We start from the raw sequence: 17,497 nt of genomic DNA, 5'->3' as shown, positions 1-17,497 counted from the left end.
AGAGAGAGAGAGAGAGAGAGAGAGAGAGAGAGAGAGAGAGAGAGAGAGAGAGAGAGAGAGAGAGAGAAAGAGGTCTTTTTCTGTCCTTTATATTATACCCCATCTACTGGGCTTAGGGCAGTGCTAATCCAATCCGTGGGCTGACCAGCCATCACACACCCTTAATCTCAGCACCCCTCATTCCAGTACTGCACTGTGAGTTAACCATACAGCCTAGATTCAACTACCTCTAAAAAGACTTCTATGACCACATGAGACATGGGGGGACATCTGGACACGAAGCACAAGAGAAGGGTTCTGGGTGTGAGGTGGGTGTCTGTCCAAGATGGGTCCACATTCTAACTTGAAAGCAAGGGCAAGAAGGGAAAGGCCTCTTTGCCACAGGGAAGGACCTGAGCCCTTGGAGAGATGACAGGCAGAGAGCAGCGCCCAGAATGAGAAATCTCGTTGGAGCTTCATGGTCCTCCACCCCGGGCTCCCAGAGGGGTGGAACTGCGGTGGAAGTCTCTTGACTGTGTAGAAGTCTCTCAAGGCTTGGTCTTCCTCCCACAGCACTACTGGGCAGGTCCAGAAAATGGAAAAGCCTGTGGGATGCGTGCTCGGGGTGTATCCAAGAGCTAATGGTGTACTTCTAGCCCCGGGCCACACCCTTACCAAATGCACAGCTAACGGGAACCGTCCTACGTAGAGCCAGACTTGCTCTGTTGGGAATTGAGGATTTGGGAGCAACTGAGCAAAGCCTGCAAAGGAAAGCTACAGAGCATCTTACTGAAAAGGTCTCCCCTCAAGCGCGGCACCCCAGGGTGGCTTTCCCCCGGGAGTTACCTAAGTGCTTTGTGTGCACGGTCTGGCTGGCATTCTCTGAGGACGTCAGCAAAGCCGCCAGCGTGGTGCTCTCCACACTCTCCATGAGGACCGTGGCCAGCGTGGACTTCTCTTCCTTGGTGAACTTGGTCCACGTGGATGTTTCTTCAAGCATAGAGGTGAGTTTCTCAGCCTTACTCTGCAAGAAAAGACACACTTGTGCCTTCTATTTCTTACTCCTCCCCTCACTCTTCCACCTTTTACAATTCCTCCTCCTCCTCGTCTCCCTCCTGTGCCTTCTCCTCCGCGCTCCACCTGTCACATTCATGAGTTAACGCCTAGAGGCACAGCCAGAGAAGAGAGGAAAGAGCCAATGTCTACTTCCGTTTCCTGACTCAAGGGGTCTCTTTGGGAATACAGATTCACTGGCCTCTACAGGCTGCAGCAAGTTGGCACTTCTAACAACAGAAACTGCCATAATTTTTGACCCAGAAATTTCTCTTCTAGAAATTAATCATTCCAGAAATTCTTTTTTCTATGTATTTGGTACAGGCTCCACAGGGTCTCGCTACACAGATTGGACTCGTAGTGATCCTCCTGTATTCAGCCTCTCAAGTGCTGGCATTACAGGAGCACGCCACCACACCCAGTCTCACTCGCTGTTTCAGCGTGTCCCCAGAGGCGGGCCAGCACGGCACGCCAGGGATCAAACCCTGGTCACTGTCTGCCTAAGCAAGCGCTTTAGTCTGCTGAGCTATCTGGTGGGCCCTCCTTCCAGAAATTCTTAAAAATTGTGCAATGATCTTGTTCAATGATATTTCTTTCAGGTGATTTCTGGAAATCCTAGCTGTCCAACAAATTGATTAAATTAAGGAAGATGAAACCCAGTTGGGATAGTTGACAGCTGTGAAAGAAGCATGTTGTAGTACATGTTTATGTATGAGCAAGCAAGAAGGGTCTCAGCTCATTAAGTGGATAAAATTATGAATAGTAGGGATATGCTCTCTCGTCTGCCTTAATAATAATCAATTGAAAGATTTATATTAATGGCATGTATGTTTCTGGCCCATAAAATGGGAATAATGCACACTTGTTATGAGCCAGATACTGTGTGCATGAGAGAGAGAGAGAGAGACAGAGACAGAGTCAGAGACAGAGACACAAAGAGAGAAAGAGAGACGGAGACAGAGAGACAGAGAGACAGACAGAGAAAGAAAGAAACGAGAGAGGAAAATGGAAAAAAAGAAAAAGAATATATATCTATATCTATCTATCTATCTATCTATATATATTAACTTATTTAATATTGAGACTATACCTATGAAATTGTGGCAATTATTTCCTGGTTTGGTGTGGAGAAACAAAAATTTATGTCTAGTAGACGTAATAGCCAATTCTGAACTTTTCCAGGCCAACACCCACAGCTGAATTCTTAATCGCTGCCCCAAAATTTCATAGCAAATACTCAAGGAATGAATCACATGGTTTTTTTTTTTTTTTTCACTTACAAGGTAAAAAGAGGGAGATACACGTAACTAACTGCTAACACTGACTATGTGTGAGAAATACAGTCAAGGTAGGAAAAGCAATAAAACAGCAATCGCAATGTCAAATTAGTTCCCTTATTACTGCAACCTTCAATAAGTTGACTATAACTTGTGATCCTAACCCACACCAAAAAAAAAAAAAAAAAAAAAAAAAAAAAAAAGAAAACTCAGAACCTAATAAATTGAGGAGACAAACGAATCAATTCTCATCATATCATAAAGGATATTATACTGGAACCTAATTATGGGGAAAAGCTTCCACCCATCAAAATTAGATGGCAAACACACAAAGGATTTCAACCAAAGTGGGATACTGTGAAATCACAGAATTGATTGTCCACAGATTCTCCACAGGAAGTAAGATCCTGCGTGTTAACCCCATCCCTGAAGGGCATGAGTCTTGGATCCTCTGCCAATGTGGCAAGAAAACCCCATCCAGAAGCACCCCAGGAGGGCCGGGGAGATGGCTCAGTGGAATAAGCGCTTCCCTGGCAAGGAAAGTTCAATCCCCGGTTCTGCCAAAAAAAAAAAAAAAAAAAAAAAAAAAAAGAAGCACCCCAGGTGAATGTGGACCCTGACTCTACAGCTCATAAAATCTCCCTACCCTGAAAATCCCCTGAAATAGGAGACCTAATTCTTCTAAGATGGGAAACATTTTTTCTAATTCTCAGGACAAACTACGTATATGGACATTGTAAATCTATACTTGTAACATGTGAAATTTAGAAGGTTTTGAGTTCTTTAGCCTAAAAATCTACAAACTTCTGTTATTTATAAGGTGTGGAACAATTGGATACAATAGAGAACCATAAAATCTTGGAAATTGCAATCTGATTTATAATTTTAAGAGGATCAATTTTCAAGAATGTGGCAGCTTATGAACTGTACTGTTTGGAGACTCTGAATGAGTATATGCTTAGAATATATGGAATTTGACATCAGTTGAAGGCCCTGATGACCAGAACTTTTAGCTTTACAAATCTTCCTCATTAAGTATTTGAAGTATGGAGGGGAGCTAAACAGGGCCAGCGAGATAGCTCAGCAGACTAAAGTGCCTGCTTAGGCAAGCTTAGGTAAATGCAGGAACTACGGTTCAATCCCCAGCACCTCAAGCCATGCCAGCCCTGCCCCCAGGGTGGGCTGAGCTGGCCAGAGTCTGGGTGTGGTGGCATATGCCTGTAATCCCAGTGCTGGGGAGGCTGAGAGCAGGAGGATCACCACGAGTCCAAACTGCGCAGTGAGACCCTGCAACAACCAAATACATTAAAAAAAAAAAAAAAAAAAAAGAAAAGAAAAGAAAAGAAAAAAAAAAAGAGAAAGACTATTTGTAAACATAGAATAAAATGCTCCAGGAAGTTTAAACAGGGTCAATTACTTAAGGAAATTCAGTCTGAAAATGATACAAATGCACACTGAATAGACTTGTTAAATTAATTTTCCACTAAGCAAATTACACATGAAAGTTCTATTCTTATTTTCATAACAAAATAACCAAAGTATATGTCTTGTTATTCACTAAAATACTTAGAAATAAAATTGAATGCATAAATCCAACTCACAGGCTTAAGAAAAGCTAGGCGTTAATATCTACAACTGTGTTGGCCTAGCAGCTTCTAGGAACGTGTCATAGGGAAGACTCAAATTCACCTAAATAAAAGAATTGTACATTAAGGTTCATAATGGTTTTATTGATAACTGCCAAAAGCTGGAAACGCCTTTTCAAAGATGAATGGATTAGCCAGGCGTGGTGGCACATGCCTATAATCCTAGCACACTGAGGAGGCTGAGGCAGGAGGATTGTTGTGAGTTCAAAACCAGCCTGGGCTACAAAGTGAGCTCAAGGCCAGCCTGAGCTGCATGGCAAGACTCTGCCTCAAAAATTTAAAAAAAAGGTGAATGGATTAAAAAAATGTGGTCCCTTCATGAGAAAAGATGCCACTCAGCCATGGCAAGGGATGATACCCACATTTATGCCGTGACACAGAAGGACCTTGAGGATTCTATGCTCAGTGAAAGCAGTTAGACACAAAGGGACAAAGACTGTGTGATGCCTTTCATGGGAGTCCACAGGGTGCAAAGTAGACTGGTGGGTGCCAGGGGAGGAGATGGGGACCAGGTATTGGAGGAGTGTAGGGCTTCCTCTGGTGGCAGGTGGTGAGGAGATGGTCTAAATGTCTGGACCTATAAAGTCATGTTGAATGTATAGCACTGTGAGTGTCCTAAGTGTCTCATGGGTTAATAAAAAGGAATGGATCTATTGGTAAACATAACATGTGCAATTCTCAAAGGCATGATGCTTAGGGAGAAAAAAAGTCTCATAAGGGTACATACTGTGGGATCCCATTAATGACACATCAGGGACAGATGCAAGGGGGAGCAAGTGAGAGATTTATAGGGTTGGAGGAGAAGGAAACTTCTAGATAGAAGAGGGAAAGGTCAAGGAAAGCTTTGGGGGACACAAAAGTGGCTGCATCCTTGTTGGTGCTAGTCCCACAACTCTGTTCAGGTCTTCATAGAACCTACAATCAACATCTGAAAAGCTAATTTGAGAGGACTCTGGTTTTACAACTGTAAACACTGCAATAAGGGAAAGGTGAAATCACAGAGCCATGATTACGAGGATGACCTTCTGCACCCAAAACATCTGCAGAATGTTAGAAACTCTAACACAATGGAAAATACCCCCTTGTTACCTCCAGGGACACGACGGTGGTTTTGTTGTCACAGGCATCATCCAGGACGCTGAAGGTGGTATTCATGAAGCCACAGAAGGAGACCTGCACCCACCGAAGAAAGAGCCCCTGTGAGCACCAGCCAGTGCCCCCCAGGCTCCACATCTACAGCAGGGGCCACCCAGCCAAGCAGGTGGGTTGGCCTGAGCTCCTGAGGTTCTAGAATCCACATGGAAATAAAACTCAACAGACGAACTTCTTTTGCAAGAAGCGAGAGGAACCATGGGAAGTAGACAGAAGAATGCTGGGTAAAACATCCTGAAGCGTGGTTGTGCAGGAGAAGTAAGTGCTCATGGTGTCCGCTATGGTACAGCAAGTGGTTCCCAAGGACCTAGGGCACAGCGTCTGAGTAACTAGAAAAGACAGAGGCTCTCAGCACAAATGACAAAGAGAGGGAAGGAGTACATTGGACTCTAATAAGAGGCACCATAGTATGCACTAATAAAAATTAGATTAAGTTCAGAAACTCATCAAGAGGCCTGGGAGATAGCTCAGTAGAATAAGTGCAAGGTCCTGAATCAATCTCCGGTGCTCCTCTTAAAAAAAAGAAAGAAACTCATCAAGATACTTATTGTAGTAACATCATGTAACTCGGTAGTGTCCCAAATTTTCTGATCAAGGAGATTATGGGGCCAAAGAGGAAAGTGATCGATGATGTAGAGTGTGCCTAAGGAGAGTCACATGGAGAGAAAACATTCTCTCAGGCTTTCACAGAGAGCACATTGGCCGAGCAATGGCCGTGACTCATCCACATGGCTGACACTGACAAAGGTTCTACAATCTGAGGTACAGGATCTCAGGATAAATCCTGAGGGGATTTCACTGACCTTATCAAACCCAAAAGCTACAACTCTTGTTGCATAGGTCCTGCTTTACCTTGGTCTTAACCATCCAGCAGAAAAGTATAAAAACGAAATATAAGAAGTAAAGCCATGTTGTTACGTTGAGCTGTAGGGGACTTAGGTCAACAATTTCTGGCATTGCCAGTGAAGCGGAAGACCCAGTACTATTATGGACTACTGGACTATTTTAGAATAGTTTGCTGAGTTTACACACCTATAATATTTAAATGACGGAACTTAACAAAAAAAGGGGATACAGATGAATGTCCTTTTTATATCTGTGTATTCAAAGTGGTTAGGATAGATATATAGTTACATTCTCTTAATGAATAGAGTGATCTGTTCTAATGGTGTTTGTAAATAGGATATCATGTCCGCATCTTGTACAGCAATTAACCACTAGGGAGAATGTATGCAATGTGTTAATTATTGAAACTGTCCTGCCAATTTGGTTTGAAACTGTCTCATTGCTATTTGTTTCTCAATAAAATTATGGAATAAAATAAAATAAAATAAATAAAAAAGATACTTATTGTAAATGAACCCATTAGAATTGTGTTTGTTAGGTACAAAACGATGCATATATATTAGATAGATAGATAGATAGATAGATAGATAGATAGATAGATATTCTGAGAAGATTAAATCCACATAATTAACATATCCCTCACTACAAATGTGTATCACTTTTTGTAGTAGGGCCATTTGAAATTCACTCTCAACAATTTGAAACATTCAATAGATTATTACTAACTTCAGCCACCACACTTGTTCAATGGATATTTTAAAAATTATTCCTTCTATGTATCCATGACTTTCTAATCTTTCACCCCTATTTCTCCATTAATATACATACACATACACAAACACATGTACAAATGCATGCACGCACACACACACACACACACACAGACACAATCCATTCCCCTCTCTTCTATGAGTCTGATTTAGATTGCATGTCTAAGTGGAAACGTGCAGAGTTTGCTTTTCTATGTCTGGCTTACCTATCTTAAAATAATGTCCTTAATTTGTATCATGTAGTAACATATGCCAGATTTTCTCCTTCTTTAAGGATGACTATTATATCACTAAATTAGAATCACATTGCCCTTATCTTCCATAATTACAAGAAGCAAACAGCAGAACTCTTATTTTGAGAAAAAAAAAAAAAGGGAAATTGGTGAGAAAGTGTCCCAAATCAAATATGACTTAGCCAGAGAAAACACTTCTGGTATCAGTAGCAGCTTGTGCAAACCCAATTTACCAATTGGGTAAATTGAAAACCTAATGGTAATTGAGGGAAATCAGACACTGCAGGTAAAATGTTGTACCGTTCTCATTCTAGGAAATATGTAGAGTGGGCAAATCCACAGGACAGAGAGCTGACTCACTAGGAATGGTGGAGGGAGGAATGCACACCAACAGGAATGGATTTTCCTTTCTGGATGAAGGAAAAGTTCTGGGACCAGCTAGTTATAATTTCTGCACAACATTGTAAATACACGAAATGCCACTTAACTTACACTTTATAATTGTTTTTAAAATAGTAAATTTTATGTTGAGTCTGTTTTGTCAAAATTTAAGATAGAAAATCAGTAGCCCCTGATTGTGGGGTGGTGATGTCAGTTCCTGAGGGTGACCTGAAATGTTGCTAACTTTGGTATCTCATTAAGCAATCAGCACATCCAAGTTCCTGTTTGCCTGGCTGAACTTTGCATCACCCCTCCCGCATCACTCAGATCAGCATCAAATCCTTGGCTGGCAGTGAGCCTCCCAGAATGTCTCCCATTTGAGTAAAGCAATTTTGAAGTTGTGCACGGGTTCAGTTCCTTCTCTCCTCAGACTCCCTTGCAGCTATACTTGACCATGTGACTAATTTCCGGCCAACATGTAAATCCAGAAGTGTAACGTGGCATAATTATAAAGGGAAAGACTGTGCCTTTGACTTCTCCTTCCCCTCTTCCTGCCAGCTGGAAGGCAGATGTGATGGCAGGAGCAGGAGCAGCCACAGTGAACCACAAAGCAAGAGAAGGATTTTTTTTCCCAGCTGTCTCAGACTGCCTTAAGGGCAGGTCTTGTAAGGCATGAGGAGCTGAGGATCGAACTGCGGTATCCTGCACCTGACTGTGTTTGCATAAGAAGGCTCTTAAACAGCTGAGCTAACTGGCAAGCCCTTCACAAAGCAATAGTGTTGTGTTGGTAGTGACAACATATGAGCCACCAAATAAGCTCTTCCTTGTGGACTGTCAGGTTGTTGCAGACCTGCTGTCTTAGGACACTATTATTTCCAGTTTTGCTAAGACAGCAACAACAACAACCCACTGAAGTGGCCTCTTGGGAAACCTCAACAACTAGGACCTTTCCCCAGTACTTACATAATTACGGTCCACAGCTGACCCTTCTTGGCAGAGCTGGATCCGTTCATTGTTGGGAACTATATCTTTCCTACATTTGAATGGAACCCCTAGGAGGTGAACAAAAGCAACCAAATCAAACTGCAACCACAGGAAGCAAGGAATTAAGGCAAGCCTGGCTCCCACCTCCCTGGGGAGGATCTGCCCACCTGGAGTCACAGGGCACAGCAATCAGGGTTCAGTGGCTGCAAGGCTACCCCAGCATGGGGGCTCTGAGAGAAAGCAGCAAGTCAGAAAATGGTAAAGAGAATGACAGCACTTCTCACAGGGCTCCCAGAGAAGGAAAATGACGGTAGGTGCAGTTAGAGGGGCTTACCCAGAGGGGCGATTTGTAAGTAGGAGAAAAAAAGAAAGGACACAGAAAGATGGAGTGGGGACTGTTGAGGTGACACAGTGGCACTGAAGACATTCTTGTCCCCATTTGAGAAGGGCCTCAGATACGTTTGCTTTGTTAGATGTCATTGCAGCCACTTGCGGATATATTTTTAATGTCTAAAAATTTCATCATTTAAATTTTTAAGTGTTGCATGGTCTTCCATCACTCTTGAGGATAAAAGGCTCTAGACTGCTTTGCATAGCACCCAAGGCCCTGGATAGTCTGGGCTGTGCCCACAGCACCAGGCACATCTGCCCCACGTATGCCTGTTCTCTGCACGAGCTCAGGTCCTCGGCGCCTGCCTTGTCCTCATCGGGGTGGAGCCTACTCCTCCCGGGAGCCACTGCTGGAAGGTCTTTGCTTAGAGTACATTAAATACCCCATTATTTACCTCAAAACATACTCTACTGTGTCATTTGTTGCATTCCTTTTGGTTATTATTACTAATGAGGTATGTGCTCTCTGGACACTGTCCTTGACCATAAACTACATAAAAGCAGGTAGTATGCCCATCAAGACCAGGACTGAATACTGAATGCTTGGTGCAGTGGACTGCTAAATATTAATTAATTAATTAATTAATTGTTGATCCAAAAATAATTTTTCGAATGAGTGGATTACTGAGTGAGTAAAAACAGAGAGGGAATACTGTTTATGGATGCAGAGAAAGTGAGAGAAAGGAGCAGAGATTTGATACAAGGAGGATTTCACAGGTGAAGCAAGACAGCAGTTCCATAGCCAACACACGCAGGAGACGATTACTTCTGCAGCTGAAGTTGCCATGCGTCTCAGAGCCTTCCGGGTTGGGCCGGAAGCCTGGGGGGCAGCCGCAGCTGTAGGAGCCTGGGACGTTGGTGCAGACAGAATGTGGGCCACAAGGTGATGGATCTTGGGAGCATTCATCCACATCTGCAAAGAGTTCAAGGATATCAAGAATCTCAGAGGAACAAGGTGTAACCTCTTTCCCAGGCAGCTGTCAGGCCAAACCTCCATTCACCTTCACATTTCACTTCTTGATCCGTGAAATTCTGTTGTCCATTGCTTGGTGTGAAGCCGGGGAGACAGTTACAAAAGTAGCTCCCAAAAGTGTTGGTGCAGGTGGAGTTGGGGGGACAGGAGTCAACACACTCATCGACATCTACAAGGCAGAGATTGGGTGTCAAGTGAGAGGTGGCCGTGTGACTGGCGAATCCCTGCTTTCCCTTCTAAAGGACAGTCTTGACTCTCCTCGTGAAGCAGGTGTGCATAAGTGCATCATGTGGGCCTTGGTATTGTGTGAAAACCATAGACCACACACGCGCAGGCTTTGGCTTGCGTGGCTTGCCACACTGCATGAAGAAGAACTGTCTTGGGCCATACAGAAAACAGAGAACTTGGTGAATGTAGATAAGTAAAAAAACTTCCTTTAAGAAAAAATCAATCTGTTAAGTTATTTTACAGAATAACAAAAGGACTGAACACCGAATGCTTGGTGCTGTGGACTGCTAAATCAAGGGGAGAAGGGACTGTCAATAATCAATAGAAATTAATTATTGATTTATCACAATAATTAATTAGAAAACTTGCCTACTGGCTTGATAATAACAAATGCCTGTCTTCACAGGCACACACAAACGTAGGTAGGTTGAAATACCATGATCTGTAATACTACATTTTACACAGCAAATCATACATGTGATAGCAGATGCACAGAGGCTTCGCTTAGACTGGCCATGTGCTGGTTGCAGGAGGCACCCTTCCTGCTGGCACCGAGTGCTGGGGTTACCTACATGGTTCACACCGTGGGATCACATCCACAAGTCATGAAAAGCATTGCCCAACAACACAGAATCACATAAAATTATGTGATCTCGTTGGCTCGCTTTCCTAGCTGTCCAGGCTTGAATGTGGCTCACAGGCTATGGATTGAACACACTGGAACACAGGCTACGTTTACATACAGCTAGGTGGTGTGGGTCAGTCATTTGAGGTGGCCTTTCCATGCAGCCAAGAGACATGGTAATCACAGAGGCTGTCAGTAGTCTAACATAGAATAATGTTTTCAGGTTAACTTTCTAATGGGTAGGAACACCCCCCCTAAAATAATAGTAAAAGGAAGAGCAGACAAAATGCATAAGCCAGTAATGTTTGTTATGTATGATCCATAAATCAGTTGATAGTGCAATAAATCTGTTATGCCAGCATCCCAATAAATATATAAGTAATACACTGTGCTAAAAGAACTACATCAGTAGGTAATAGAAAAATTTCCCCTGCATTATACTGTAATCGCATGAAAGACTATCCTTGTATATGTGGTCCATTGTCCTAGAAAGATGGTGTCTCAGCCAAAAACTACATTTCCCAGCAGCCTCCAAGTGAGACACTCTGACTAGTCTTCACTCTGGGAATGTGGGGAGGGATGACGATAATTGTCCCTTTTGTGCCAAGGTGCTTCAGAAGTGAATGTGACTTTGACTCCTCTCTCTTTCTTCCCCGTGACTCAAAAATATCTCTGGCAACTGGGTACAGCGGTGCATGCCTGCAAGCCCTCAAGAAGCTGAGCCAGGAAGACCTTCTGCTCAAGACCAGCCTGAATAATTGGGCAAAGCCTTGTCTCAGAAAATAAAAGGCGCTGGGGACTCAGCTCAGTGACAAAGTCTTTGACTCAGTACCCAGTGCTATGCACGGGAAAAAGTCTTTGAACATTGCCACTGTCCTCTGTATGAAACATCTCTCTCTAGATGAGAGTTCCTCACACTCCTACCCAATGCCCATTGCTTCGCCCACTGGCCTCGGTAGGAAGTCAAATTCTAGCAGGTCCACACCATTGCTGTATAGCCCTGATGATGTCACCTCTTGTTCCTGACCCCCAATATTATTCTTTCTTTCTTTCTTTCTTTCTTTCTTTCTTTCTTTCTTTCTTTCTTTCTTTCTTTCTTTCTTTCTCTCTTTGGTACAGGGTCTCCCTACACAGCTCAGACTCATAGTAACCCTCCTGTCTCAGCCTCCCTAGTGCTGGGATTACAGGTGTGAGCCACCACACCCAGTTCTGGGGCCTGCATGGTATGCGGTGCTGGGGATCAAACCCAGGTCCTTGCACTTGCCAGGCAGGCACTTAGACTGCTGAGCTATCTCCCCAGCCCTCTCCAATTTTCTTATCCCAAGATGAAGATCATAATCATTTCTCTTACGGTCTTCTAATGAGGAGGGAGTGAGGGGCACAGAAATGATGACAAGCTGGTACCTTCACAAATGGAGCCCCTGGAGATGAAGCCAGCCTGGCAGTGGCAGCTGAAGTTTCCCAGGAAGTTGATGCAGTCAAAATACATAGGGCATATCCCGCTTAGGAGGCACTCATTGATGTCTGAATGGAGACAAGAATGAGTGAACAGAGATCAGATATCTAAATTTAGAGGGTAAGGTGCTCAGCATGGTGTTGCTGGGCATTCTGAAAGTGGGTCCTGTCTCACACACCCCAGCCATCTCCAGTAGAAGGAAACTCGTCCGCAGACAGCTGCACTTGTAGTTCCCACCACGTCTTGGTGCACTATGCTAGGATCACAAGGGTGCGGGCTTTTAGAGCATTCACTGACATCTAACAGAGAAAGAGATGGAGGAACCAATTTTCATCTTTCCTCATAGACGACTGGGCTTTCTGAAGATGAAGGAAGCCAGATCTCCTGCTCCGTAGGCTCTGCACACGGGGCGGCTTTGGTGTTGGTCCCTGCGAGTTCTGGAGCCCGTTCCTTCCCCTTGAATCTGAGCAGCACCGGCATCAGCGGTGGTTGCAGTGCTAGATGGGAAGGGAATCCTCCCTTCCACATGCTATGCTAGCCCTGTCCCAGGGCGTGCTGAGCCGGCCATGAAAGAGAGAGAGAGAGAGAGAGAGAGAGAGAGAGAGAGAGAGAGAGAGAGAAAGGAAGAAACAAAGGAAGAAGGGAGTGAGGGAAAGAAAGGGAGTAAGGGACTGAGGAAAGAAGGAATGAAAAAAAAGGGAAGAAAGAGAGGGAGTGGAGAGGGGAAACAAGGAACCAAACAAGGGAAGGAGGAGGAGGCAGGGAGGGAGGAGCCTGGGGACGGAAGAAGAACGGACAAAAGGAGGGTGGGAGGAAGGTGAGGGGAAGAGAGGAGGAACAAGGAAAGGAAAGGAGGGCAGATGGAAGGAAGAAAGGAAGGAAAGAAGAAAGGGGGAAGAGAGGCAGGGAAGAGGAGAGGATGGAAGTCAGCTGCCAGAGATCTGAGGCAAATACGGCGGAGGAATCCAGAAGTACCAGCAGGCTCACTCCCCAGATGTGACGAGGAGAAGGGAAGATGGGGTACTGCTCTGAGGTCTGAATGCAAATGCCGTTTTAGGGAAAGTTCTGAAATTTGGGTCTTAGCTCTTCCTAAGGAAGGTTTTATTCTCCTCAGTACTTTTTTTTTTGGGGGGGGGGCAAGGTCTTGCTCTGTAGTTTAGCCAGGCCTTGAACACACTACATAGCCCAGGCTGGCCTTGAACTTACAGCAGTCTTCCTGCCTCAGCCTCCCAAGTGCTGGGGTTACTGTCGTGTGCTTCCACACGCGGCTCCTCAGTACTACTGACACGTGAGGCTCTATGGTTCTTGGCTGTGAAGCAGGCCTGTGGGCTTAGCAGCACCTCTAGCGTCTATCGACAGCATGCCACCCGAGGCATGACTCCTACCTATCACTGGTTGGCATGACCAAAGGTGTCTCCAGATGCTGGGCTTGGGGTGCATGACTGTAATCCAATATACTCTAGAAGTTGAGTTAGAAGGATTGAAATTTCCAGCTCATCTTGGACAATTTAGTGAGGGCTGGAGACAGCTCAATGGGAATGTCTGTGATTTAGCCCCCTTACAAAAAATGATAGTAATAATAATAGTCTCTGGAGACTGCCAAAATATTTTGGAAGAATCACTATAGAACATAGCTTCTCGTTGTTTCCAAGTACACCTAACACACACTCCTCAAAGGAAGTTCGAACCCCAGCTGGACCACTTCATAGCTTTGTACCTGCGGAAACCTGACTCCACCTCTCTCCGCCCCAGTTTTCTCATCCCTAAAGTGAGAGTCACGACCCCTTCCTCTTATGGTCCTCTGATGAGGTGGTCCTTATTTAACTGGGCAGGGAAAAGTCGAAAAGCCAGCCTCCCGCACCTTCGCAAGCCGAGCCCTGAGGCATGAACCCAGGATGGCAGTTGCAGCGGTAGCTCCCCAGGACGTTAATGCAGTCCGCGTGCTCAGGGCAGATCCCGCTGGTCAGGCACTCGTCCACGTCTGGAAGCGAAGCAAAGAGTCAGTGAACACAGCGTGGGTGTCTAAGTTTGGCGCCTGGGACCCACGGTTGTGGCTACTGGCCAAGCCCAGGGCGTCTCCAGGAGAGTAGTTCAGCCTACCACTAACCGGGACTGATTTGACCTTCTCTTGCCTAAAACATCTCAAGGTCTTAAAACTGAGATTTGTTGCTTTTCATTTGTTTCAAGGGTGAATTTGCTCATCAAAGGGATCTTATTATCACTCCTTAGCGTCTCTGTCAGGTACAGCACCGGGAAGTGGCTGAGGCAGCACATTCCTCAAGGCCTCAGGCCCGCCCTGCGGGGGGGCCGGGAGCACCCACGCAACCGCAACCGTGGCCTAGGGCTTGACTCCTCCTGGGTGCAACCTAAGGGAGGCAGACTTGCCCTCTGTGGCCACTATTGCTGCTTCTGCCCTTTGGCTCTTGCTCTTTGCTATTTTCTGCCCGCCATGAGCTGCTGCCCTTTGCCATGTGCCACTCTGCCTTCGAGCTAGCTGAGTATGGACCAAAACCTCCACAAACTGTGAGCTAAGTAAACCTTTCCTTCCTTAATTTTGTGTGTCAGGTATTTTGTCCCAGCAATGAGAGAAAAGTAACTGATACAGAAGGGTTTTCACAGAAGCACACAGAACTTTCTCAAAAAAAGACCACACACGTAGGTCATGAGGCACACACCAAGAAACACAAACCAACCAAAACATCCTCACATATATTGCCAGAATACAGCATAATGAAATTGGAAATTGATGGCAAAACTCACAGAAATTACCAAATACATGAAGATTAAGTAATCCACTCTTGAATAATGAACGGTGGATTACAGAAGAAATCATGACTATCAGATAAACACAATACAGTAACAAGAGGGCAAATACTCCCAGAGCCAAATGAGAATGGCTGCACAGAATACTAGAACCTCTGGAACGCGATGAAACACTTCCAAGAGGGAAGTTTATAGCTGGGAATGCCCTCACTAGAAAACCAGACTAACCCTAAGTAAATAACTTAAGGATGCACCTCAACATCCTAGAAAAAATAAGAACTATTGGAACCAAAATTGATATAAGGAAGAACATTTATTTATTTATTTATCTATCTATTTATTTTGGTGGAACCAGGGATTAAACTCAGGCCCTAGCGCTTGCCAGGGAAGCGCATATTCCACTGAGCCATCTCCCCAGCCCCAAGGAAGAACATTTAAAAGAACAGAGTAGAACTTAATGAAATTGAAATTGAAAAATAAGGAAAAGAATCAATAAATTGGAACAAGTTCTTCCCAAGGCGGCACACGCCTGTAATCCCAGCACTGGGGAGGCTGAGACAGGAAGATCACTACTAGTCTGAGCTGTGTATCGAGACCCTGTACTAAATACATAATTATATTTAAAAAAATTATATTTAAAAAATGGAAGCACCTTGAAACCATAATGTTAAGTGAAATACATCAGACACACAAGCTTAAATGTTACGTGTTTGCTCTTGTATGAGAAACTCAAAATATCAATAAAGAGCAAACATACAAGGTTGATAAGAGAAAGTGGGGAGATAGATGCTTCTCAAGGGGGAAAGGGGGCAGAACAGGGAGGGCAGGAAGGGAGAGAGGAGGAAGAAAGGGATTGAGATGTGCCGTGACCAGGTGCCACCAACCCCACACTGCGTACTACAAATGTGTGCCAATAATAAAAATGATCTTTAAAAGCTCTTCCAGCAAAGGGAAGCTGCAGGCCTGGTAGAGTCACTGCTGACTTTACCAGATCTAACATCAAAATTCATCCACTTGATTGAAAGGGAAGGAGAACTGTCAGACTCCTTCCCCTAAGCTAGCGTTTCCCTGACAATGAAACCAAATGAAGAGTCTACAAAGAAAGAAAGCCACAGGCCAACTCCTTCCGTGGACGTGGCTGTGAACAACCTCGACACACAGGCAAGCACAGTGCAAAAGATATTATAAAGATCAAGACCGAGTTAATCTGCCCCATCCCTGAGGCATGCTGAGACGGCGATTGAGACTGGGCATGGTGGTGTGCACCTGTAATCCCAGCTGTTGGGAGGCTGTAAACAGGAGGATCACTAGGAGTCCAATCTAGTAGTGAGACTCTGAAGACCCTGCAGACCCTTCCCTAAAATATAAATAAATAAATAAATAAAATAAAGACTCCTATAATGAAAACTATAGTAGTCTGAAAAACAAAAAAAGATTAAAGAGAATATGAGAAAAAAAGAAATACATCCCTTGTACCTGGATAGACACAAGCAGTATTTTGAAAATGCCCAGTTGTAATAATGGTATATAGATTTAATACAATTCCAGTCAAACTGCCAACAACACTTCAAAAAACTAGAAGAAACTAAAATTTCTGTGGAACAAAAGCCAACCCAGAATAGCCAAGGCATTGTGGAGGAGTTAAAATCTCAGATTTCAAATTATACCACAAAGCTACAGTAATAAAATCAGCATGGGCACTGGTACAGAAAATGGACGTGTAAGTAATGTAACAGAAGAGAAGACACAGCACAGCCCCTTACATTTTTAATCATCTGCTCTTTGACAAAGGGCTAAACTTAAATGCTGGAGAAAACACAGCTTCTGTAAAGAGTAATGTAGGGAAAACTGGTACCATGGGCAGAGGAATGAATCTAGACCCACATCTCTTATGCTGCATTAAAATCAAATCAAAATGAATCAAAAACCTAGATGTAAATCACAAATATTGAGTCTGCTGCAAGATAGCATAGGTAAAATTCTTGCCTAAGGGCCAGCAAGATAGCTCAGAGGACTAAGCACCTGCTTAGGCAAGTGCAGGGATTCGATCCCTGGCACCACAGGCTGTGCTGGCCCTGCCCCCAGGTGCCCTGAGCGGGCCACCGAGCCCAGGTGTGGAGGCGCACATCTGTAATCACAGCACAGGGGAGGCTGAGACTGGAGGATCACTCTGAAGTCCGAGCTGTGTAGTGAAACCCTGTACCAAATACATGAAAAAATAATAATAAAAAGACTTAAAACTCTTGGCTGTATGCATAGACTCAGACTTTCTGAACGGAAATTTGCCGGCATAAGAAAGAACGCCACAGGCTGGGCAGAGAGCTCAGCAGCACAGCATGTGCCTGGCAAGTGCAGGGTCCTGAGTTTGATTCCTGGTATGAAAAAAGAAAAGAAAAAGAAAAAGAAGCCATGCCAAGAATTGACAAATGGAATATATCAATTATTTTAAAATCTTGTGCAGAGCAAAGGAAACAATCTGCCACATGAAGACACAACTTCCAAAACGGGAAAGAGTGTTTCTAAGAGCCCTTCTCAGAGAACACTTATCTAGAACGTAGAAGGAGCTGAAAAGACTGCCAAAAGCGAAAGGCCCAATCCCTACGAGACTGAGCGCAGTTTTGTCTGTGCTTATTGTGGCACGAGGTCATGAGGACATCAAGTACCTCTGTCTGTCTGTCTGTCTGTCTGTCTGTCTCTCTCTCTCTCTCTCTCTCTCTCTCTCTCTCTCTCTCTCTCTCTCT

General features: G+C 44.4%; 1 protein-coding gene across 4 annotated transcripts in view; it reads right to left on the bottom strand.

Annotated features, from left to right (window-relative positions):
* Adgre1 (adhesion G protein-coupled receptor E1) overlaps window positions 1-17,497 on the bottom strand; it is a 54,487-nt gene that overhangs the window by 23,443 nt on the left and 13,547 nt on the right. For all 4 annotated transcript variants that reach the window (XM_023716873.1, XM_023716870.1, XM_023716871.1 and 1 more), the window contains 7 exons: window positions 13,855-13,974; window positions 11,942-12,061; window positions 9,713-9,853; window positions 9,478-9,624; window positions 8,301-8,389; window positions 5,045-5,128; window positions 826-1,003 (listed from right to left, as the gene is read on the bottom strand). In XM_023716873.1, the coding sequence (XP_023572641.1) occupies window positions 826-1,003; window positions 5,045-5,128; window positions 8,301-8,389; window positions 9,478-9,624; window positions 9,713-9,853; window positions 11,942-12,061; window positions 13,855-13,974 (879 nt within the window). The remainder of the gene's footprint in view (window positions 1-825; window positions 1,004-5,044; window positions 5,129-8,300; window positions 8,390-9,477; window positions 9,625-9,712; window positions 9,854-11,941; window positions 12,062-13,854; window positions 13,975-17,497) is intronic.

This window comes from Octodon degus, unplaced genomic scaffold, assembly GCF_000260255.1.
Source record: "Octodon degus isolate 3935 unplaced genomic scaffold, OctDeg1.0 scaffold00050, whole genome shotgun sequence".
NCBI lineage: Eukaryota > Metazoa > Chordata > Mammalia > Rodentia > Octodontidae > Octodon > Octodon degus.
Note: the sequence above shows the minus strand (reverse complement) of the source record. Positions and strands in the feature narration are given on the sequence as shown.